General features: G+C 40.3%; 2 protein-coding genes across 2 annotated transcripts in view; one reads left to right on the top strand and one right to left on the bottom strand.

Annotated features, from left to right (window-relative positions):
- Nucleotides 1–7090, top strand: part of LOC101852934 (40-kDa huntingtin-associated protein) — a 28391-nt gene extending 21301 nt beyond the window's left edge. Inside the window, exons 9-12 of the mRNA XM_005100111.3 lie at nucleotides 1038–1129; nucleotides 2275–2353; nucleotides 4612–4658; nucleotides 6607–7090. Of these exons, the coding sequence (XP_005100168.1) occupies nucleotides 1038–1129; nucleotides 2275–2353; nucleotides 4612–4658; nucleotides 6607–6744 (356 nt within the window). The 3' untranslated portion in view covers nucleotides 6745–7090. The remainder of the gene's footprint in view (nucleotides 1–1037; nucleotides 1130–2274; nucleotides 2354–4611; nucleotides 4659–6606) is intronic.
- Nucleotides 7091–10866: 3776 nt separating this feature from the next.
- Nucleotides 10867–24866, bottom strand: LOC101852698 (lysophospholipid acyltransferase 7). Its single transcript, XM_005100110.3, has 7 exons — nucleotides 24431–24866; nucleotides 20465–20591; nucleotides 16979–17150; nucleotides 16224–16375; nucleotides 15146–15354; nucleotides 14210–14392; nucleotides 10867–12516 (listed from the first exon to the last, which is right to left on the bottom strand). The coding sequence occupies exons 1-7, from the start codon at nucleotides 24664–24666 to the stop codon at nucleotides 12171–12173; spliced, it is 1425 nt and encodes a 474-aa protein (XP_005100167.1). The 5' UTR covers nucleotides 24667–24866; the 3' UTR covers nucleotides 10867–12170.
- Between the last annotated feature and the right edge of the window lie 53 nt (nucleotides 24867–24919).

The raw sequence follows: 24919 nt of genomic DNA, 5'->3' as shown, positions 1-24919 counted from the left end.
TTTCATTATTGGTTTGCTCTTTCCTGGAACTAAATGAGGGTTATCGTATGGATGTACAGCAAGGTATAAGTTTTACAATGCTTTCAATGCTGTAAGGTTATTCAATAAGTGGGACCTCTAATAGGACTTATGGACTTGAATTAAGGTCATCTGCGTTGTTGACAAGCATGGTACCAAACGAGCTGAATTGTCTCCTTGCTATTAGTATGAGAATTTTTCCCTTTGTGACTAGTGTCTGGTTTGTCACTGTGTTTACTGGAAAGAAGACATAATGTATTATTAGGACTGTCCTTTTTATTCCTTTGTGGGTTTATGTTTTTATGCTCTTGATTGAAACATAAAGTCCATTGATAAATCTGATTACTTCATACCCAGTTTCCCTTAATGTATTGGACTCTCTTCATATCAGGGGCTCTTGTAGTCTAGAGGTACAACATTCACCTCTTTTTCTAAAGGTCCCAGGATCAGAACCTGACAGCGATTAAATATTTCTCCATTCAACTTCTTTCCGGTTCTCTAGGCGTCTTCTGTCATCTGCTTTCATTTCCTTTTTATAACCCCTCCCCCACGCCCCCAGCCCCACACCAAAGCCTCCTGTGGGCTCCTATCTCTGTTACTCCTGACTCTTTCACTGCTTCTACCTTACTGCTGTCTTTCAGTCACACCCCTGATCTTTGTGTAGGTATGATTGAACGCCTTGTACCTGAAAGCAAGGGGCCCTACGAATTAGGACAAACGGTCTCAGATGTAAAAATCAGCTGCTCTGCAGGTTGAAGAATCAGTAGTCATCTACCCCTGAGATCTGGTGGGGGAACACAAAGAAGAAGAAGAAGGAGAAGACTTCTTATACAATTTCCCTTAATCAATTTAACTTATATTTCTCTGCACTGCTGTGCCATTTTGCCATCTGACATTGGTTGGAGTCTTGCACTCAGCCATTGAAATGTAGTTGAATCACTTGATACCTGGTTTTACCCTAATGTAGTGGAATCACTTCCACATCCAGTTTCCCTGAATGTCACCTTCTATTTTTGTAGGTTCTTCCAGCACAGGTCAGCCAATTGGTGCATACTGTGATGTCTTGGCCAAGTGTGAGATCACTAGAGTGTTGCTGCTCTTGTTGTTACAGGTAGGTGTCTAGTGTGGAGATGTCATAGAGACACAGAGTCATGCTGTTATGCACCCAGGGAGTGACTTGTGTGTATCTGCATCGTCAGATTGTGAAAGGAAAATTGAGACTTACAGAGCCAGAGAGCATATCGTAAATGCACTAAGCCAAGAAAGCGAAATTTTACACGAGAGAGAAAAAAATGTTTCATTGTATTAACAATTGTACTTAAATGAAATATCTTTTCTTGCCTTTTTCTATACTTAGAATTTGAATTTAGACAAAATATTTCTTGAGTACATGCTGCTGACATCACAGATTAAGGGAATCCGCGGGTCTCGATCCCCTAGAAAATCGGGTATTTGCTAAAAAAAAATGGAACTTCGAGTATTTGGATATTCTTACAGAAAAATGTGTCAAGAATCCGTTTGTGAAGGTCCCAAAACCTAAGGAGACCTCTGATATATATAAAAATGTATTTGAAAGCGGTAGGGGGGGCAAAAAAATTCTAACAAAACGTCAAGAAATGCTAAACTTTACCACTTGACAACAACACTTTCCGTGGCTGCAAGGTAATCAAGTTTAGTATCGTTGGAAAGGCCATGATAAGAACTACTCGATTATTGCACTTTCGTTTTCGTACGGAACTACTCTGGGGACCCATTAAGAAGAATTAGAATTTGGGGCTTAACACAGTTAAACAGCTGGCCAATGATATCCAATGTCAAGCAGGACAGATTGGTAGGCTACCAGATCCCTGCTCCTTGTATGGAAAGGATGCTTTTCAGTTGCTTGTTGACCAAATGAAGGAGTGGTGATAGTGTCATGTAAACGTTTTACTCAGGGGCGCAAGGCTGGACCCAGTTGATTCAGGAATTAAAACCCACAACCATTTAAATTTAAATAGTTTTGTAGGGTTCTTATATTAACATATATATATATATAACACACAACTTAGGAATAGATGAGTACATAATCTTCTCTATGAAGATAATCGTGATATATCGATCATTAGCCTCTCAGACAGATCTCACCCAGGACACTTGCTTGGCGAGAGGGTTACAAGAGTGGGGGCAATGTCCTGAGACCTTTTGTTTCAGGGGGTGTGGGTGCGGGCATTGTACCTGAATATCGAGTAACATAGATTTGTTTCGTCTGATCATCAGCCGACCCCACAGAGAATCCGACCTGAGCATGCACAGACGCTAGAGAAGTACACTTGGGAATCATGTGACAGCATCACAGGTAAATTGTCACACACTGTCTGTGTTGGTGTCATTGGTCCATGCTGCTGTCTACATGTCATGTCGCTGGGCTACATCATATCTTTATGTTTCAATTTGAAGCTCTGATGATCTCCTGTGTGTTTTTCTTTCAGAGGCTTCACACTGTTGCTGCGGGATTCTAAATGTCTAATCCGCTTTCTGTCAATTTTGCAGGAGAGTGAAAAAAACTAAACAGCAAGGCTATTATACACATTTTAGCTGTTTAGAGTCTAATGTTGTAGTGACTATTTGTAGGTAGAGTAAACACGGCCTCGCGGGCACACGCGGCTTTCCGACCGCGTGGTATCGGTAAAATCGGGGTAATTCCGATCGCTGTTTCTTTGCTCTTTCGCTATAAAACACCAAATGCCGTACACCTTGTAATAGTTCAGCTTTTCCTCGTTACAATGGTGTAAGTTGTTTATATGTCCGATTATTAGGAGCTGGAGAATCGCCGACGAAAGCGAAGCCCCTCGCGGTCGGAATGCGAGGTCGGCGGGTTGAAAAATTGACACGCGTGCATTCAAATGCTTCGCGGAACGAGGGATGATTAAATACCGTCTTTTCATTGGCGGAGAACTGTAGAGCTTTAAACGGGCTTTCCCGTGATATAAGTTTAGCCTTTGGCGTCTTTATAGAAAGCTTTTAAAAATACCGTCAAAATGTTTAAAGATCCCTTTTTACACAAAATATGTAAAATACCGACTTATAAAAGGTATCAATTAAAAGATCAGTTCATTTTCTATTAGAATAAAGTAATTAACTTGGAATTATTTTTTATCAATCCTTCCGCAAGACTCAGAAAGCATGTGACCCCGCACATGGGGTACACTACAGTATAGAGCTGACTCGCTCGCCTCGGGGGCCGGTGCTGCGCCGCCGGGTCAACGCTCTGTGTTTTTGTCGAAATAACGACAGATCATCGTGTTTGAGGCGATAAAATACTGATTTGTAAAGATCTCACAGTCTTGAAAAAAATTAGGCTCCATACATTTGTTATAGTGTTTGTACTCTGTTAATGTGGAGATGTTTAGTGCACTTGGTACTTTTTTTATTGTCTGTCAAACATGAGGTTGCAGCCAGTGACTGACTTTAACAAATTTGATCAAATTTTAAACAATTACAATTTTCTTAAAAATTGACGGAGAGGTTAAAGAATGGTACCAAAATGCTCAGTGGATATAGGCCTTTCAAATGGAACAGATAAATTTGGCATACAGCTAGTTTGAAAATTTAGTTTCTGGTACCTACTATTTGGACAGGTAAATTTGGCTAAAAGTTATTTATAGGATGTGTTGTATGATGTCAGTCAGAATTCAGGGAAGAAAGCCAAAAACTGCAATTTTGGTGTAAGCTGTTTAGAATCCTGCAGCAATGACATGTATGATCTCGAAATATTGTATTCTCAACAATAAAGGTTTACCTTTTCCTCAATTTTTTAATCTCTTTTCTAACTCCTCCCCTTACTTAAATATTGTATGCTACAGAAACTTGCAGATTGTCTGACTTCCATATGTTGTTTTATTAATTGTTGTAAAGCTTATAGAACAAACTGAAGAGCATGGATATGCACAATGTAGAGTAAATGCACTTATTACTATTATTATTTGGAAGTGTCTACGTACTCCCCGATTGGGGTCTACGTTGTCATGGTGTCTAGGTGGACCCCAAAATGTTGGATTGTGATTTGCTCGCTGAGCGAGCGGTAGTTTACATTGGTTACAACAAAGATACTACACCCTACGGTAGGCTGTACTATCTTTGGTTACAATGCAAGGCTACTGATCATCTCGGGCGGTGTGTCGATCTAGTGTTACTATAATTTATTTATTTTAGCCCAGAGAGAGAGTATAATTTAATGAATAAACATATCTAGATCTAGAATCTAGATCTAATCTAGATGTCTAGATCTAGATCTAGAATCTAAATCTAGACCGAACTACACACTCTTGGCTGGGTGCACAACAAAATCTAGATCTAGATACGTTTATTCATTAAATACTCTCTCTTTCTCTCTCTCTCTCTTGGCTAAAATAAATTAATTATAGTAACACAAGATAAACATACTACCCGAGATGATCAGTAATAGGCCTAGCAGCCTTGCATTTTAACCAATGTAAACTACCGCTCGCTCAGCGAGCCAATCACAATCCAACATTTTTGGGGTCCACCTAGAGACCATGGCTACGTAGACCCCAATCGGGGAGTACGTAGACACTTCCTTATTATTTCTTTCAGAAATGTACCTGGGGGAGGACCTGTATCTCCTGCTTCAGTCAGTAGTGGTGAGTGTGGACGGTCTGTCATTGTCAACTAGCTTTGTTTGATGTCTTCACTTCTGTACTTTCCTAATTTTGTCAGTTAAAAAAAGAGCGAGGCATGTTTTAAGTTTACCTGACCTTGCGAATGCATGCTTTGCTGATGTCGGCTCTGCTTCTTGTTGACTTGTCTGGTAGAGGTTTTTAAGGAAATTAGGTCCTGGATACAAATCTGAGCATCCATTTCCCCTTGCTGGACACTTGATGAGAACAGCCCCTGCCCTCCCAAAGGTTCTGACCTGACTTGAGTGTGTTTTCACAGATTTGTCTTGATGAGACAAGAATAGATGATATGAATAGTCTCTGCTCATTGTATCATGTTTTAAGACAAATGGGGTGTAAGATATAATATATATTCAAAATATTTGTGTTGTTAATCAACTAGTCCTTCATTTGATCCTGCAAAATCACCCTGGGCGTTTCATCCCGTAGACATTTGTCATGTGTCTGGTCTGTAGCAGATCTGTTAACGCTTAGAGATGCAATCTCAAGAACAGCTCAGTTTTGTTGGTGAGGACATCCCATTTTCAGAGGGTTCGCGTGTGCTCAGCTGTCATCTGCTTTTTTTCCCCTTTACTTTCTTCTGTTGTCTTTTACCAAAACTCATTTCTGATACAGTAGTCTCCGCCTAAACGCACGCCATACAAAAGCATGCTCCGCTCAAGCGCACGCTTTCGTCCTCTGACGTTTTTTTTTACTATATAATTTAGACGTACAAACGCATGGTCACTCCCCCTAAACGCACGCTCCAATCTGCGAAACACGCTGACAGGTAAAGCTTGACTAAGGGAAATTTCACTACGACTACTGTACGATCTGCACAGCTTGAGTAATAAGACAAGCCTAGAAAACCGGATATTTTACGAGACTAACCCTTATGCCGAACAAAGAGAGAGATGGACAGCATTTTCACACACAACTTTCGAGACACATAGGTCTAGGAGTGGTTGGTGATATGTTGGGGGGTTGGGGGACTGAAACGTTATTTGATTGGTCACTGGAAATGCATCTTATTGAGAGAAGGTTTCTGACTGGTGTTTGAGTGACTGCGTGTTGGCTAATGTTTAGTTAGACTTAAGCCTATGATGCGCAACACATGGGAATGCTCGTTCATGAATTTACGATCGGGGGTGGTCGCTTGGAAAGCCACGTGGCAGGGCCGTCGTCTCTATGACTATCACAAACAATTTCTTTTTAGGCTATTGGTTCCCGACATTTTATGGTGCATTCATTACATCGAGTCTGTCTTTCTGCCCCCCCCCCCCCTTCCCCCCAAACACACACACACCCATTCAACGCCTTTGCAGTCGGGGAATCTTTTACAAAACAGTCACGTGTCGTCACATTATAGGCCCAAAGTGACCCCCACCCCAAAGGGAGGTCACTAGAATATCAAGGCAATGAGATGACTGCGTCCCTTCCTCCATTTGCAAAGGTTCGTGTAAACGCACGCTCCGTATAAACACACGCTAAGGAGCCCTCCCGAGCACCGTGCGTTTAGACGGAGACTACTGTACCCCGATTGAGTAATTTTTTTCTCTATACCAGGTCTCAATTTCTCATCAGGTTTTAAAAAAAACTTTTTGCAAAGTAAATGTCTTTACACTCCTATTGACATGAGTTTATTATTTCGGAGGCATGGACCCTTCCTGTAGAAGTCGACCTAGCACTACTAGCAGTCTGTATGGAGAATCTCCCTGAAGCAAATGGACATGTACTCTGTAAAATAACTTCCCCGAAGTTATATCTTTTGTATGCAAGGCAAAGAGGCTAAGCACTCCATCACAGACACTGGTAACCTCCGTATGTCACTAGTTCAGTGACGCACAAGAAATCAGACCTCACTAAATCTCCCCAGCCCAGATGATACAAGTACAAGAGTGTATTGTTGACCCCATGTTTTTGCTCTCCACAGATGGCATGCCAGTCACATGACCTAGACTCTCTCCGGGCATTACAGAAAGATTTATGGCCCTTGCTGGACTGTGAACAAAACCAGTTACTGCACTGTGTCATTCAGGAGTTAGCTCACCCGAGTGGAGAAGGCATTTGACTCTGTGGCACTGACACTGACACTGCCACGTTCTGGCATGGATTTGACGCTGTGATGGCGATAAAATGTTCATCTTACTTGAACGCATTCCTCCTGCTCCGGGGACCAGCAATTATAAGATGTATGGAAGCCGTATGCACCCTGTACAAATGCTTTATGGAAGTTGTGCCCGCCCTGTGCAAAAGCCTTTTCTACGTTGTACACGTCCTGTACTGTTCTGAATTATGGCCATGGTGCATGGCTTTTACTAGTACATTACTGGTCGTATTTGCTCAGAACCGTGCTCTGTACTGTCAATGTTATCAATATGGCTTGGAACAGTGCAATAAATAAATGTTGAAGTGAATTGGAGAGTGTATGTATTATTTTGGATGTACTCAGTTGCATTTCTTTATTTTTATTTGTTTGCGCCTATTTTTTGTGCTCGTTTGTACATGCTGGTTTGTAAATTGGCCATTCCTTGAAAAATGAAACTGAAGTGACACTTGTAACACATTGATGATAACCTGCTGAAAAAATTCTTAAGCAACAGAGCTGTGGGTTAAGACATTTTATTTTTCTGAGAGGAAGGTTGCCTCTAACAAACAAAAAAAAGGTAAAGAACGACTATCACTGCTTAAATTTGTCATCATCTCTGCGTTATATGTGTCAATGTAGGTTTATTTTTCATGGAATAAAAAGCCAAACACTTGTCTGAAAGTATGTGGAGTCTTCTGATCTGTAGCCAGATGTGTCATCAGTCAACAGGACCATGCTCATGAAAGTATCTGTTTGTGTGTCTACATTTGTACGTGTTGCAAGATTTTCATTTCAAAGAAATACTTTGACTTTACTGGAGAAGATAGCATGTCTTTTTGTTACTAGCTGTACACTTTGACTTTGAGTAACAGTCCAAGTCTCTACAAGTAAGAGAATGTCTAGGTCAAAAAGTTTTATGCCACCGATCATTTGGTCCTGTTGGAGGCAGATGTCAAGTCACATTTCACACATAGCATTCACCACAGATCTTTCACATGCGATGACAACTCTGTGACGTCAGACAGTGGAATCATACTTTTCGTGAAGCTTGTCTCAGGAGTAAAAACAGAAGCTCTGCTTTAGAATGTCTGAGTAACAAGACTACTATAATTCACATGCTACTGAAACTGAAGACATTTTGATTTGAAAATGCCTCTTTAATTAAGTTTTAAAAATCTTGAAGTCAAAAACATGATAATAAAGAATTGAGGAAAATCATCTCATCATGGTTTTATGTATACAAAGTTCACCACTTCCATCTGAGGGTAAAATTAAAATCAGCAAAACCTGACAAAGACCAATAGAATGATATTTCAAGGGTTGACTGACATTTGTGTATCGGTCTATAAGTACGATACTGAGACATAACGTTCTCTATGTACTGACATATGATATGAATCACAAAGGGAGAGAAAGTAGTCCCTAAGACCGTGAGATCGAATGTGATCACCCAGACGGAGACCGAAGGATAGAGAGAATGAGTTCCCTGAGACCAAAAGAGAGAACTGGTGGTTCATTGATATCTCCGGGGTAGGCCTACCGACAGGAAGAATAATATTTGAGTTTGGGATCATTTTAACAACGCCAGCTTGAGTTATGAAACCAATACCACACATTATGCCCATTCCCCAAAAAATGTGACCGACAGTATCATACAAATTGGCAAAATTTGCTGTTTCATAAATATGATTTTAAAAAGTACACTTGGGACCTCTGAATTCACAAAAACAGGATGGTGAGTATTATAATGGATTATGGGTTTTTTTCAATTCCAATTCCATTGGGTTTCACTCAAAAAGAGTCTTTTAAGAAGCAGTAAGAGAATAAAAAGTACAGTGATTGACTCAAATCAAGTCGAAACAATAACCTCTGATGTCTGATTTAGGACAGAAATCCAGCCATGTGGTCTGCCATACAATAGTGTCTTTCTACTCCAGTAGAACAGGCACAGTGGCTAGATACTGTGGGTGATATAAGCTCCCAGAGGTGGACAGGGAAGAAAACCCTACAGACCCTGATTTGTGTGGAGAAGTGTGGGTGGTGGACGTCTCAACATTCACCCTGCATGCAGTTCATGTGGCATGGTCCTCTTAGTGGACACAGACAAAGCATACAGCAAAATATTACATTATTATATAGAGATAAAATATCGTTTAAAAATAGATTTCATAAATTTAAGTTGGCACCAACAGCCACTATAGACTGATAGAATAGGTATATCTGCATTTCGACTGGTTTGACTGAAACAGTAAAGCATGCATAAATATACATAATATAAAGAAAACAAAATCCAAACAATGTTCCTCTCAGTCTCACTTGCCCTACTCTCCCATCCTTACAAATGCATTAAAACCTATTCACACATAAACAAGCAAGTGTCAACCCCAGATCATCAGCTGCATACAGAGGGCAGCACTGGCGTAAGCTGACAAAACGCCATTATTCTTTTTCGCACAAAATTGTTTTATTTGTAACATCAAAAACCTGACCAGATGTGTGAAAAAATCAAAGTGAAACTGACTAGTTTTTGAATATATTAGAATTCAAATTTCTGAATTATTCTATTTTAAAATAGTTACACTGACCAAAAAACCTCATTCTCTCGAAAGTGCTGTGAAGAAAAAAAGGCATTATGTCAGCTTATGGCAGAGCACTCCAACCATCGAAACATCCTAACAAAATTTGAGACCCAAACGAACAGCCTATCAGAGTCGAAGCACTACAATTACAATGAATGTGCTCTGAAAGTCATTATGCAAGTTGAAACAACCATTCGGTGTGATAAAAAATATCGAAATGCCACTCGGTTTGACTGTCAAGCTAATAAATCGAAGTAAATAAACCCATTCTCATAGAATGAGTCGTCTGTCTAGCAGTCCATTCTGCTTTGTTTGTTTTAGTAAGGTTTTATGGTGCTTGCAACTGCATAAGGTCATATGAGCACCAAGGGGTGGCTGTCAACAGAGGAGTCCAAACAGGGAATCAGGCAAAGGAAGTAGAGGAAAATGATGATAGTAAGGATAGGGAAAGAAAAAGCAGTAGTTCCCCCTATGCTGTTCCGGCACAGTGTGAGCATGACTTTGATAAATCAGCCCATTTGCAATTCCTCTGTGCATAAGAACATGTTATTATCCCCCCCCCTCTCTCTTTGGGAATAGCCTAAAAACATTTCAGTCAGTAGCACAGCTCTGGGCAGAGATGCCAACCACGGAAAACCGAAATGAGTATTGGGAGATATGAAAATGTGTATTTTCAGGGGAAAATGTGTATTTCCCACGACCAACTGACCAACTACTAAAATGTTCAGGATGTCCAGCAATATTTCCTGAAAAAAAATTACTAGCTCACCAGCCCGAAAAAGGGAGCACACACGCGTACAATATATACATGTATCCAGTCAACATGTTAGTGTTCAGTGTTGTACTGGGGTCTTGTTTGACTAAAGTATTTCAGTCTATTACATGTATAATATTTTCGTCTCATTATTATATAAAAAATTAATCCTGCTTTGAGCGTTCGGAAAGGCCTAGAACAAGAATTTCGACTATCAAGGACCAGTCTGGGTGTCATGATTCATGTTATGAACTGACAGACTAAAATTATGGGTCAAACTCAGAGAAGAGCAATAACTTGAAAGGCTCAAGTAGACCCATGCACTGTGAAAGTTGTAACAACCGTGGAGGGCAAGATGCAGTGACACTGAAAATCTGCCAGTCTTGAACAGAAAGCTACAACATACACTGTAGGTATAATTTACTATCACCCATCCAATGAAACGTGAACACTTTATTTCAATAACAAGGACTTGCAAAGTATGAAGTGTCCCGGTTCCGCACACGGCATGCACCAACGCGCGCTTAGCAGAGAGCTCTAATCAAAATATTGAAATTGCTTCCAAACTTTTGTCCTCCGGTGTTGCCTTCACATCCCCCCCCCCCCTCTATTCCATAGTCCTATAATTTGCAATGCCGTTACTCCCACCACAGACGGCCTTTGCTCACACGATGTCGTATTTTTAAGATGCCAATGCGCGCAGGGTCACTGACCGGTCACGATGGCGAGCTAGACAATTTAAAAATCGGACGACGCTTGTATTTTCTTTTCTTTTTTTCCCACAAGTCACAGCACAGAGACGAGTCGGAGTATTGATTAAATTTAATTTGCACGGCGACACAGCGTTTATACTGCACAACCTGCCTGTCACAAATGTTGCTTTAGCCTATCAGACTACCGATGGCAAACTTCTCGGTGGTAACGAAAGTGAAAGTAGATCTTGATTTTCTCGATCGAGCCTCGGTGTCACATACACTTCCGCCTGCCGCCATAGCCGCCTGTTCGCGTGAAACGTACTCTCGGACAGGGAAAAGCTGAACGAATATATCACATTCGCGACCGGCAAAACTGAACTTACTGACCTTATCGCACTTGGTTTTCAAATATTCCAGTTCCGTGTTACTGAGACTATTTTGACAAAAGATAGGACTTGAGATACCTGTAATTAGGTGTACTCGCCCAAGCTGAATCTCGCATTTTTCACATTCCAGGATGCGTATTTTTTCATGAAGTCGTATTCGCGTATTTTCGGCAAAAAATCGTACTAAAATACGTAAAATCGTACTGGTTGGCATCCCTGTCTGGGGGGACAGTCTGTTCTGCAATCTCCACATCTGTTCATCTAAAACAAGAAAAACACACCCTGTCTAGATCTTGCAATTCCTTATATTAACACACTCAAAGACACATCCAGTAAGGATTTGATTTGTAAAAAAAAACACCCTGTACTCTATCTTTTTTTCTATAAAACACATACCGGTACATAGAATATCCACAAAAAATGAACTAAGATTTCTTGTCTTCATCCACACACGCGCCTGCCTTTCCCTCGTTAGTTTAAAAAACTAGCAAAACTTGGTGGCTTTGTGGCTTTGTAACATTTGTGACAACATATCATAACTGATATCACACACATATAAAGTAGAATCTAAAAATGATAGTACAAACAAAATAGAAATAAAAACACAAAAACGGCATGCAAACAGTAGAACTTTCAGTGGACAATCTGCACACACGAAATAGCACTTTCTGCAGACAAAAGGCACACACAAAGTAAGAATTTCTGTAGGACAAATGGTAGGCCTACACATAAAATAGAACTTATAAGATAAACTCTTCATGACATAGGTTCTTAATTTTACACGCACTAAAAAATAGACAACTTTTTTTCCTCCAAAATATCACAAATTCCACAATGATGGAATGTTCCAGGGGTTTTGTTCTTTGTTGTACAACTGTTTGTATCCGAACCATAAATTTCTTTGCGCCTCTCATCCAGCAAGGACTGAAAATCCAACTTACTCAGTCATCAGCTATACCCTGGAAGACTCCCCACGGCTGCTGACATTCAGCTATCATTGAGCCTTCGGCTTTTTAGGTTTGAGAGCTAAAGCGAGATGTCCGATTGCTAAAAATGATAACATGACAAGATGTCCGAGGAAGTAGATCGAGTACCAGTAACGAAGCGTGGAGCCCAGACGCAACAGCAGAAAGCCCATGCACATATAGTCGAAGCCACGCATCTTGAAGAACCAGCAAGCCCAATCAAAGAGCTGCTGCCCCAGAGGGCTCGCCTCCTTGCGGAAAGCTTTGATCATGGTCTCCTCCGCCATGAGGATGGGAGGGACAGTGAGGAAGCTGAGGTAGTAGCCAGGGTGGATGCCATGCCAGAAGGCACTTACGGTCATGGTGATCGCCACTCTGAGGAAGAAAAATCATTCACATCACACACGGGCAGTGACTGGTTCAGGGGTCTACACCTTTCTGCCTCAACACCAGACAGTCTAGCGCGAACTTAACAGCTGCTGTTGCAGCAGCAGCGGATGGAATTGTACAACGGCTGTCCCAGAATTAGTTTAAAAAATAGACGTAATAAACTATCTAATATTTTTCAAAATTGGTCAAAAGGTGAAAGATGTCGTTTAACTTCTTTACACAAAATGGAAAATCCCTATGAAGTTCAGGAAGAACTTAAAAGTATTTATGGTGAAAATATTCGAAGCAAATCAAGGATCTAAACGATGAGCAAATTAGAGGCTGACATATGTCTGCCAACACAAACAAATTTTTTAAAAACTCACTTCAGACGGGTCACACAACAGTTGCGTGACCCCCGTCGCGGGTCTCACAAGCCCTGCGTGACCAACTTTGGATTTTTTTTTTCGCTCTACAAATCACGCACGGATCGCGAGACCTGCCTCGTACCCTTGTTTGGCCAAGCCTGAGCTACTTAGACTTCGTTTCGTATCTCTGGGGCCGGTAGTTTTTAAGTTATTGAAGGTGAAGGACAATGACCCCAACTGGGGTTGAACAGACCGAAACTCGCGCTTTGTTTTTTTCTATACAGCTGATAGTAATCCGACAGTCGTGTCATAGTAACGGTCGAAGAAGTCGCATGAACAAGAATCACATAATTTCGCCGTTTTCTATACTTCTGTGCGTTTTACTAGTTCTAGTGTCTCAGAATATGATGTGTCTAATAGTTAGGATCCTGGATATGTACCCGAACACGGCCCGAGTCGTAGTTCTAGGGCTAGATCTAGCACTAGTACCGGTGTTGTTTTTCGCGCAACGAAATCACAACGACGTGCCATACATCTGTCTCATGTAATTCAGTGTATGGGCCTGAATCAATGCACAGACCAGCTTTTATATTTTCACCAAACACTCGCCCATGTATACAAATCAAACCTGAACACTTTGAACTTTTATTTTTGTTGTTGCAGTGAATTTCATTCTACTTGTCACGTCTTTGGAAATTTTTCGGAAAATCAAATTCATGCCAATTTTTAAAAAATCATACAAATTTAAGTATTAGACTTAGACAACTTTAGTTTTTTGTATTAGATTAAGCTTGAATGTTACTTTACTGTGTCGAAAAATGATTACAATAGGGTAATTCTGAGAGTTGTGGTGATTTATTGAAATACCCCCAAAACGCCAGTCTTCAACGCTTGTGACTGGTGAAAGGGCCCAGTCGCAAGTGAGTTAACGATGCTGAATGCATTGAAAACTAATTCGTGATGACAGGTAACTCAAAATTTGTGACATCGCTGATACCCTTGATCTTTTAGTTTTTAGTAAATATTTTATGGCACTTGCAGAACAAGTCTTCTTTCTAAGACTATCCTCTTAGTCTGGGTGTCCTGTCGGTAGAATGGAGCAATCATTTCTCTACATGACCAGTTCTGTGACAGTCTACCTTATTCTTGAAAAAATCAAACACATTGCTAGATACAAACTAGAAACGTAACCAACAAAGCCCACGGGGCCAGCTATGTCTAGTAGAGCAGTAAAAATGTACCCCCCCACCCCCACCCCCAAAAAAAAAAAAAAAAGAGAAAAAACCAAACAAAAAACCCCCAGCAGCTTTGACATTCAGACGTGTAGTCACCTGTTGGCCTTGAGGGCGGGCGGCACACGGCGGTGGATGTAGGTGGCCAGCCAGTACTGGACTGTCATGTTCCAACTGCGAAGTCCTTGCTTGGTCAAGGGGGCCAGCTCACAGCCATATATGTCAATGTTGTGCACTGTCTCAAAGTTGTAGCGTTGGTCAACCTTTTTGGGTGATGTGTAACTGGAAAAACACATTCAAGGGTACTGTTCTGTTTGAACCATCAAAATGTATGCAAATCAACAAGTAAGACATAAAGAGAGACAAACATATTTAAATTAGCAAGGCCTGCTTCCTAGATACCATAAAAGGTGTCAAATTCAAATCTGGACTTTCAAATCTGTGGAACTGTTGGATTTTCTTCAATTTATCCAGATTTTCGGATTAGAAAGATTGCTCAGATGGAAGAAAAAAAACATGAGGGACTTTATTTCTTTTGGTTTACTGCTGGTTTCAGATTAACCACGATTGGTTTCATCAGTTAAAGCGAATTTCATTGTACATCATTTGTGAGGCAGGTTCCTTCGACTTGTCTATCAGGGCCAACTTCAGTTGAGTCAGATATGCCATCCTAGCAGAAAGAAAGAGATACTCAATAACATACACTTCCTCACAAAAGTTGAACTCGTGTTAAATGTGCAAAAGAGAAGAGACTAACAATTATGTCAAAGACTACTTATCATCCCAACGGCATGTACTGTGCATATTGTAGAAGACATCATCTTTTTGTCATAAAACAAGTTTCTACTTTAGCATACATTACATATACAGGTAACTGGATTTACGGGACAGACTTATCATCTCATAGGATAAACTGTGTCAAAGACAAAGTTACCAATTAATTATGTGAAACTTTGCCCCACTTTATTTCTTTGAGAAGAAAGAAGGTACACATTGGAATGAGATGAAAAGGGGGTGAGAAGATTCCATTCTTACAAAGTGTCCAGCATGCTGTAGTCGGTGGGTCCCTGACCACACTGTGGCTTGGATATTGCTGGATATGCTCCCAGTCCAGCCGTCACAGACATAATCTCCGACATGATCCAGGCCATGTACAGGCGTGTGCGGAAAATGATGAACATTGGGACCATGTAGAACAGGCGGAAGAGGAAGGGGCGTTCCAGGAATGCAATTGTCTCCACGTACTGTAGGGGAAGACAAACAAGTTATTCAAATGCGGACGTGGGAATATATGTTACAAGAACAAAATGCGACAGATGGAGAAATTCACTTTCAAAATTCATATGTATATATCTCCCAGGCTGACAAATGCATAGAGTATCATGTAAAGACTATGTGTGTGTATATATATCTATATCTATCTATCTCTCTGTATCTGTTTATCTATCCATGCCTTTCTATGTTTCTACACACACACACACATTGATGGTGGTATGCTCTAACCATGTCACCGGTTTAAAAAATTTTTTTTCCCACAGTCCTCTGATTTAAATGATGAGAGGAGACACAAAGGCTAACCCACAGTATATTCATTACTATTCTTTTTTGTTGTTGACAACCTGCAGATTGACCTTGGCAATGGTTTTAGGAAAAAAAAAAAAAAAAGAGTTGACCTTTTTCTTCCACTACAAGATTAAGATTATCACTGTAAAAATAAGCCTATAAAGACAGTTCACTGATGCTGTTGAGGGTAAGAAGGAATTTCTCATCAGATCAACACAGTTTGTCATGATTTTGGTGAATTACATCTTTTGAGATATGTCAGTTTTTTTACCAAAGTGTTTATGGTTATATTTATAAGTAGAGTTTTACCTCAATGCTTTTGCTCTGTGTTATATCGAAGTGCATTAGCTATGTTTTACAGAATGTTTTTATATAATATGTTGCCTAACTTTGACAAAAATACATATATCCTAATAAGTTAAGTTTTTACCAAAGTTTTTTTTTCTTTCACGTAATACAATTTACTGCGATGTCTTTGCTGATGTAAAACATTTAAAGAGAGCTGAAGAAAAACTTCCTCGGGGGAGTATTGAGATCAGCAGTGCTATACCTCGATATTGAAGGAGCGTGAGAAAAACCAGAAGCAGAAGGCAATGACAGGTAGCTGTATGACACGTTCCGTCAATGTCTGCTTCACGTTCAGATTAGCATTCACTGGTAGCTCCAGCCAGTCTTGAAATGTGCGGTACTTGTAGTAGGGACCTGCAAAATACAAGTAGCACAAAGAATTTTTAAAATCTCCCCATGACTAATTAGTTGGGGGGGGGGGGGGGGGGGGGGGGGCTGGGACAGCTAGCATCCCCCACCCCCCAATATTTATCAAAATGCACCCCCCACCCAAACACAGAATTAAGCAGAACTTTTGCAAGCTTGACGAAACTGTGTGCGTTTTTGTTGTCAAAAGAACCTGGTTTGGTTCTTGGTACATGTTTGCGTTGTCTCAGACTAAGAAGATCAGAACGTTTACTAGGGGTATTTCACACCCCAATTCTCCAGCAAAAATGGTAGTTGGTTGTTTTGTGTGCTTATTGTGTGGTCAAATGTTAGTATCGTATTTTCATAAAATAAAAAAAATAAAAAATCATGGCTTTTTTCTAGGTTGAGTGAGAACCCTGGAAATAAAGGGAATGTTTCGCCAACTAACTGTGCAAGTTGTACCTCAATCACGACAAAACCTTTCATTTTATAGCCATTTTCTTGGTAATTCTGAGACAGCCCTTGCAGTGCTCTGAAATAGCCTGAAGAACAATTTAACATTCATCTGCCATTATTTTAAAGTCATGAAACACACAATATAAGGCTTACCTGTAAGTATTCCAATGTAGCAAAAGGCATAGGAGACAAGCTCTGCTGGCCCTACATCGACTGTACAGTATCGAACCAGCAGCGCTTCTTGGCTCTTGTTAGCATCACCTGACTCCTGCGCTCGGGCTCTGAACATGAAACTATCCTGGATCTCAAATGCTATACCAATCATCTAAAAAAGAAAAAGTAAATCAATTTCAATACAGAATCAGAAGGCAGTTACCTCATTTGTACAAATTACTTAGGAAGTATTCAAGACTGTGGTTGTACTGTTGGTATGTATCCATTAAATGTCAATACTGTCAATATGGTTCTATTCCAGGCGTGACATATATGTAATAAGGCTGAGGTTACGTCAAAGTTATTATTTAACTCCTACGAGCCAGTACCTATTTCAATGATTTTCCTGATCAGCCAGAATTAACTCATTCGCTACGTATTATTTTCAGCTTGTGGACAAATTTTTTTTCGGGAGGGCGAATGAGATGATGAATAGGGGGCAGTTAAAAGGTCTTTGGGGCCACAAATTCAAAAAAATATCAACATATTATATACCAATATTTTCAGTATGGATTGTAGAATACATCTGTAATGTTTATTTATGTATTTTTCAACTTTGGTTTCTGTAAGAGGCGATTATGCAACACAATTTTGATTGGATACGGATAAAATTTGAAAATAAAAACTTTATAATCTTTGGTGAAACTCAAAATATATGCTTGCACCTAGTCAAATGATACATCAAAATAACCATAAATGAATATAGAACTGGAAAATATTGAAAAGTTAGCACAAATTCACATACATTCCATAATATTTGTACATTTGGATCATAACATCCGATATTGAAAAAAAATAAAAAAATTTTTATAATCTTGAAAAACGATCACAAACAGAAAAAAGTCCACTCGTATCTTATATGGAATTATTCAGAATTGCGTTTGGAATAACCCTATACATGTCTTGAGTGGCGCTTTTTGTGTAATTTCATCAAAAAGTAGTGATTTTTGGGAGAAAAACAGATTTTGACAATTTAGATCTAGACCTAGATCTGGCACTCAAAAATATTGATGTCTCAATAACAGTGCATTGGCAATATGAGTCCAATCGTATCAATATTATAAAAAAGAGTCCTACACTTCTTTAGTGGGCAAAATAATGATAGATTTTGTTGTGTAAAATTACTAAGACTGGTGTCCGGGCTATAATTTTGGCATCGCGATAAAACAAAGTCTAATAAACTACGAAATCGAGTTTCAAAACTGATTCTAAACTTCCGATTTTCAGTGGAAATGCTTGACCCGGAAGTCAACTTTATATTATGACCTTTATTTTAACATGGATATGTGGATTGGAATAGAATCTAAGCTAAAATTGAAGATCGGTTCTCGAGCCGCGGGGGGCGGCTTGGCGTACTGACGGCACTTTAGCCACGCCGCCCCCCCACGGCTCGGCGTAGCGAATGAGTTAAATCTGCAATTAAATCTGCGCTGTCATTTGTATCAAGACCAGATGGAATCAGGCGCTCAACAATTTTTGGGCATGTGGAGTTATCCATATATCATCTTCAAGCTTGTTCATTTACCTTACTTTCAATGAAAAACCCCACTATCTATCTCGAATAGAAGTCGAAATATTTGCGACTGAAGGGGTGGGGTTTGCCTGATTTCTGGGCTAAAATTAGCGATAAAATGGCCATCAAATTTCAATGACTTCCACAGCTTGAGAGTCCCTGGAAACTGAAAATTAAAATTTTTTGAGACTTACATCAATGTTTCACAGTAATATCCACAAAGAAATGTGTTTTAAATAGACAAAAAAATTGTTGAGCCAAAAAAAAAAAAAAAAAAAAAAGTTCGATAAAAATTACCAAACAGGCAGAAGAAAGCCAGTTCCTTCGATTTCTTGGTTTTCACGAGAGCCTTATTTAACCATGATGCCTCACATTTAAAATTCCCTCGAGTTTTTGTATTACTGACAATATGAAATCTAGATTGCCTACCTTGTTCACTATGCCAAAAAATTAATCCGCAAGGTCAGGAGAGCAGATAGTGAGATTGAACGCAGAAAAGCAGGTGTATTGTAGAGTAATTTGATTAGCTATCTTGATTTGGAAAGTAACTAGGAATCTAGATCTAACATTGTTGGTGACCCAGTGCACTGTCACTCACAAAAATATCTTACAGGGAATGTGCGGGTGTGTGTGTGTGAGGGGGGGGGGGAGATAACACAATTTTTGTCGTTGTGGCGGTAAATGGAAATGACACAGAGTGTGTTGACGTTGCTGTGGCCGAAAGGATTTAATTAAATATTGTCACTCTGCGGTTATGCTGAGTGTACGATTTATTACCAACAATTTTTTGGTCTTTCTTTCACAACATCTTTGAAATACGGCCTCAACAACTATCTTGAACTTGATGAAATGGAATGATGTTACATGCAATGGTATAGTGAAACTCAGATGTAGCAAAGTCGTCAAGCCTGACCTTCAATTTTGTTGAATCTAAGTGCTTGTCATAACAATGTAAGCAACAAATTATGTTGCAGTGCGGTGTAAGGCTTAGCATACAGCAACGCTTGTTCCACAGACCAGCACGCAATTAACTTAGCTCTACGTCTAGGCAAGCCTATCACTAACGATGTTCAGTAGCCAGGGAGGGGTATGATTGTGACAAGTCTGCTTCTATGTTGATGTTCCATGCTTGGAACGGTTGTGCTTACCCCCCCCCCCCGGCACAAGCAGTCACAGCCACACTGGCCGCCCATCTGACCTTTCACGACCCTGGCACACATGTCTTATGTGTGTGTCAACAATGCATATGTTGGTGTTAAAGAAAGTTTCACATTGGTCACATGATGAAAGCGATAGGCTAAATGTGTAATTTTCCCCTGTGCAAGTGCAATCGATGGCCTCTTAGAAAAGAGTAGATAACCTTTGTCGAAAGACAAGAATACATGAAGTCACATTAGCAGGGGCTGTTCGCTCGGCAAGTAGTTGTTTTGAATCTCAGTTCGCTCATTCACGTGTTCGTTACGTCCAAGTCATTCTGTTGATTTTAATGAACTGAAAACCCCCCCCCCCCCCCCCCCCCCCAGGGAGTCCGCCTCCTTAGGTTGAACCAGAGTTTGCTGTATCTGACTTTCACTTGATCCTTTTTCTCCCCAGATCACAAGTCCCTAAAGTTGTGTTAAACTCATAAAACTCTCAGTCAGCCAGAGACTAAGATAAATTCATACACTACTGTTATTGACAAAATATTTTTTAGCAATATCCATAAACGTTAGCATTGCAATCCTTTTGCTAGTGTCATATTAGAACTTGACTTAAGTAAAAACAGTACCAAGCAATCTTCAAAGCTATCTCATTGACAAGACACATATAAAGTATAAAGCACACATGGTGGATACAATATGCTTGATACTGTGATACACACAACCAATTATTATTAAAAAAAACAGACAGAAGGGGAGTAGAGAAATCTTTACCCGTAGAGTCAGGAATAATTGGGCAGCATTGGTCACTGGACTTGGAGCTGGGATTCCCACCCAGTGAACTGTCCTGAAGACAGCCAGGTAACCAAAGTTCCAGATGAAACTCTTCCCCGGCAAGTCTCTGCAACAGGAGAAAGACACCTTAATTTGATACTATACTTTGATTTCTGTCGACATTGCAAGTATAATGATTTTACAGAGAGACCCAACAAACATGTGATGCACAATCTTTTCACAGACAATTACAACCATGCAATCCATCACAATTTCACAACATACACACTAAATCAAGATTTTATTAAATAAAATCTACATTTCTCTAATTAATGCTTGTGAAACTGAGGTAAACACATTCTTATGTGTTCTATTCTTTGCTTGTTTGTCAGGACATACCCATTTGACCACGATACTTTATTCAATCTTAATAAAAATGTAAACCTCTTCTGGGCTCAAAGGTGAACATGATGATGAATCATTAAATTTGCATCTGGTTTGCACTGAACAAATTTAATGACTGCAATCCTATTGCCAACACACGCACACCATTTTATCTTTAAAAACTTATATGCACAGACATTGACAAAGATTTTTTAAAGAAATTAGGCTTGAACTTGAAGTGAGTCTAAAGAATTTGTAATCTGTTTTTGGCATGCTCTATTGTTAGAACCTACAGCATGCTTCCAGATCTGCACATTTTAATCACATTTGCTGGATTCAGGTAATAAGGAAATTACCTTAATACCTTAATCCAACAAGTGTAAAACATGTAAATCTGGAAGATTGCCAGACCTACTGTCCTTCACCCAGACAATGAGAAGATACTGGTACAGTGTTCTCCAGATAAAAGCACGCCAAATAATAGTACAATCCACCTTAAATCTCGATTACTCCCCTCGAAATTTGCCTAAAATAGCACTTTACATAATAGCATCCTTTTCTTTACCACCTGAAGTACATGGCACTATTACTGTTTAACTAACTTTGACCCTGATCCCCCGGGGGCCCTATTTTACGCACCCTGAAGCGTATTTTGACACCCTCCTTTCCCAGGGGGTTCTGCATCAGCCTGGCCCCGCTTAGTTTGTGCGCGCCGAGCATCTTTGGATCCGGTGTTTCCCAAGCCAAAATCTGTGTTCGTCAGTCTGCTTGTATTTTTGTGCGTGTTTGTGGCCTATTTCTAGAAACGTCTGCATTGGTTTGAAACTGAGGCGTACATCTGGTTTCAAACATGTAAAGGTGGTAGCTCTAGATGTTCGTCGCCCGATGAAATTTAAATAAATTGACCCACGAAGACTTCAGGAACTCGAAAGAACAATTAGGAAACAAGACTGCCATTTTTCAATAAAAAATCTTTCAAATGAGTAAAATGATATTCATCATCATCATCAATGCCTTTCACCCCTGGCAGGGTATAGGCCACAACAAGCTCCTTCCATTTATCTCTGTTCTGGGCCATGCTTCCAAGCTCGTTCCAAGTGAGCTTCATCTCTCTCATGATGTCCCTTTCCACACATCTCCTCCATGTTTCCCATGGCCTACTCCTGCCTCGTGTTCCCAGTGGGTTCCACTGCAGTGACTGTTTTGTGATGTTTCCGCTGGGTTTTCTGAAGGTGTGTCCCATCCATCGGCACTTTCTTAGTAGTCCTATTTCTACATATCCTTTTGAAAATGATATTTTAATTTAACTGATAAAAATAATCCTATCTCGATGGTTTTCCATGTATTCGATAAACATATAGAAATCTTGTTGTGCGCTATAAAAGATAAGGCGTTGATGCTGTTATTTTCATGATTGATTAACAACCCCCTCCCCCCAATATTCACTGCGAAAACACACATTTCCAAGACTATCTACAGCACACATTCTGACCACTGAGGGATCCTAGTCCTGGCACTTATAGCAGATTAGATTTGCATCTCTGGGTAGAACAACAACTAAGAGTTAATAGCCGAAGACCTCTTGTAGTTAGTTAAGTTTCAAGTTTGCAGTGAGAACGTTCATGGCACCGTGAACGTAGTTTGCAGACTACGTTCATGGTGCACTGAATGAAGTTTGCAATTTAAGAATGATCTTGCTCACTTCCACCCCTCATAGCTGCCACTCAGGAATTTACAGAAAGGAGGAAATTCACGCGAGGCGTATATGTGCGCTCTCCGAAGGCCAGAGTAAAACCAGTGAGATCCAGAGGCATGTTCTTGGAACATCTAGACCTTAGATGTTTTTGGAAGAGACAAGTGTCATACACATTTGTTAACCATGCTGAGTTAAAATGTATAAAAGAGAAAAAAAAACAGGACACTAACAAGCATTTGACCAAGTCTGGTGACAAAAATTTCAGTGTTTGCCGTCAGCTAGTGTCTCATAAAAAGATGTAGAGCACACCTTTGCCACTGTACGAGATCTTTATAGCACCCAATGCAAAGTGCAGCACCCAGCTTGTTCAATTTTCTAATGAACTGTTGAAGTCGCACACCGTCTGCTTCTTTCTCAATTCAGCTCCAGTTCCATTTATTTTTGCATTCTGTACCAATTTTTCTCGAATTTCCACCGTTTTCAAAGACAACTTGGCGCGCCATTGTTGTGACGCTCAATCGATACTGTCCCTCCAAAATAAACAACATGAAACTTATTTCAGCGCCAGGCACAGAACGAAAGTAGGAAGCTACCAGCGGACATGCGTAAGCTAGTTTTTCGTCTCACTCTCAGTTCAGTGTTTTCCAAGTGTAAAAAAAAGTATGGCAATTTGCTAAGTACTGAGGAGACTGGTCGAGCGGAGGGCGGAGGAAAGTAGCACCTCAGGAAACGCTAAATGAAGTATAGGTAGCGGAGTTTCTGCTATTTAGCGGAAAAGTGACAGCTAGGACCCCTACCATTTTCCCTTTTGCTTCTTCGTTTTTTCACTCCCTCCCACCCCTCTTCCCGTCTTGGCCTTCTTCTATTCTCCCTTGTTTCTTCGAACGACTTTTATTTTAAAATTGTCAAGTCTTGCAGGGTCTGCAGGTAACAGACATCTTAGATCTAAAATGTCTGTGGTCCGCACATGGGAAGAGGATCAAAGTTGCTTTCTGTGCGCTGAGTGAGCGAGGCCTTGTCGACCGCAGCTTTTTTGCTGAGCCCGCCTTCGCCCTTCGTAAACTCCATTGCATTCTGACCACTGCTGCATTATTTTTCACGTGAGTACTCCTGAGCTGTTTCCTCATTCACTTTGAGTTTGGGTGACAGTAGCGTTTCAGTTGTGCCTCCTAGCCAATGGTGAATGATTCAGGGCGCCGTGAACATGACATAGTCACTGTATTCAGAAAGAGACAGAGAGAGAGAGAGAGAGAAGAGGGGAGGAGTAGATCTAGCGAGAACTTCCGGGTGGGTGAGAATAGCCACTTTCAAATTATTAGGTGGAATTAGGTAGGCTAGGAGAAAGTGGCTATTCTCACCCGCCCGGAAGTTCTCGCAAGATCTACTCCTCCCCTCTTCTCTCTCTTTCTGAATACTGTCTATCGGTGTGGACGATCAAATTGACCAAAACAAAGTTAAAAAATGATGTTAAAACACAAAAGTAAATTAATTTGGTTGTCTACAAAGATGCTACGGCTATTTAACTTTTCGAATCGAGCCGAACTACGCGGGTCGCCATTTTGTTTTGTTCTCTCTCTTTCACTCTCTCACTCCACTGCCCACAGACAAAATTGTACGCTTTTAGTAGGCTACAGTTGTAATGGAACGTTTGTTCACAGCACAGAAATCTACAATTTTTCTCTTATCACAGTGTAGAATTCTGTGGTTTAGGGTGAACGCAAAATTTGTTGACACGCGCACCGGGTGAGAATAGCCACAAGACCCGCCTGCACTATTCTCACCCATAGAGGTGGCCAGGCTAGGAAGCAATTCAGAACTGAACAATGAACATATAGAACTATCACTTAAAAAGATTACTCATTGTTAATGTTATTAGACGTGTATACCTCTCATTCTTTGTCGGTGGACAAAGCTTCAACAGAACACAATTGCCAACAACCGTTATAACAAGATGCACGGTGTGAGGTCCGCACACAACAGCTAGCAACAGGAATCCAATCAACGCCGAAGCCCATCTTCTTGACGTTTTGTCTATTAAAACAGATCTGAAAACAGGACCTGCTGCCACAGAGATTACCATAAATAGCAGGTAAATAACATCATCTGAAGAAAGTCCAATCATTTTGGCAAACAAACGCCAACGTTGACGGATGCTGGAGGTCCACTTTTGTTCCGCACCACTTCCTGAGCTAACTTCCTAGGCTAACACCAAAGAAACATCTTTATCGCAACCATGTACTGTTTGTTTTTCGATGCGCCTTCAGCATATTGAAAGCGCCTTAGGCCTACACTAGATCTAAGCTAACTATTGAGTGACTGAAGCATAAAAAAAAAAATTGTAATTGCACATCCACCTACTATTATAATTTTCATTT

This window comes from Aplysia californica, unplaced genomic scaffold (assembly GCF_000002075.1).
Source record: "Aplysia californica isolate F4 #8 unplaced genomic scaffold, AplCal3.0 scaffold00236, whole genome shotgun sequence".
In the NCBI taxonomy this organism is placed as follows: domain Eukaryota; kingdom Metazoa; phylum Mollusca; class Gastropoda; order Aplysiida; family Aplysiidae; genus Aplysia; species Aplysia californica.
The sequence above is the reverse complement of the archived record's forward strand: the minus strand, read 5'-3'. Positions and strand labels throughout refer to the sequence as shown.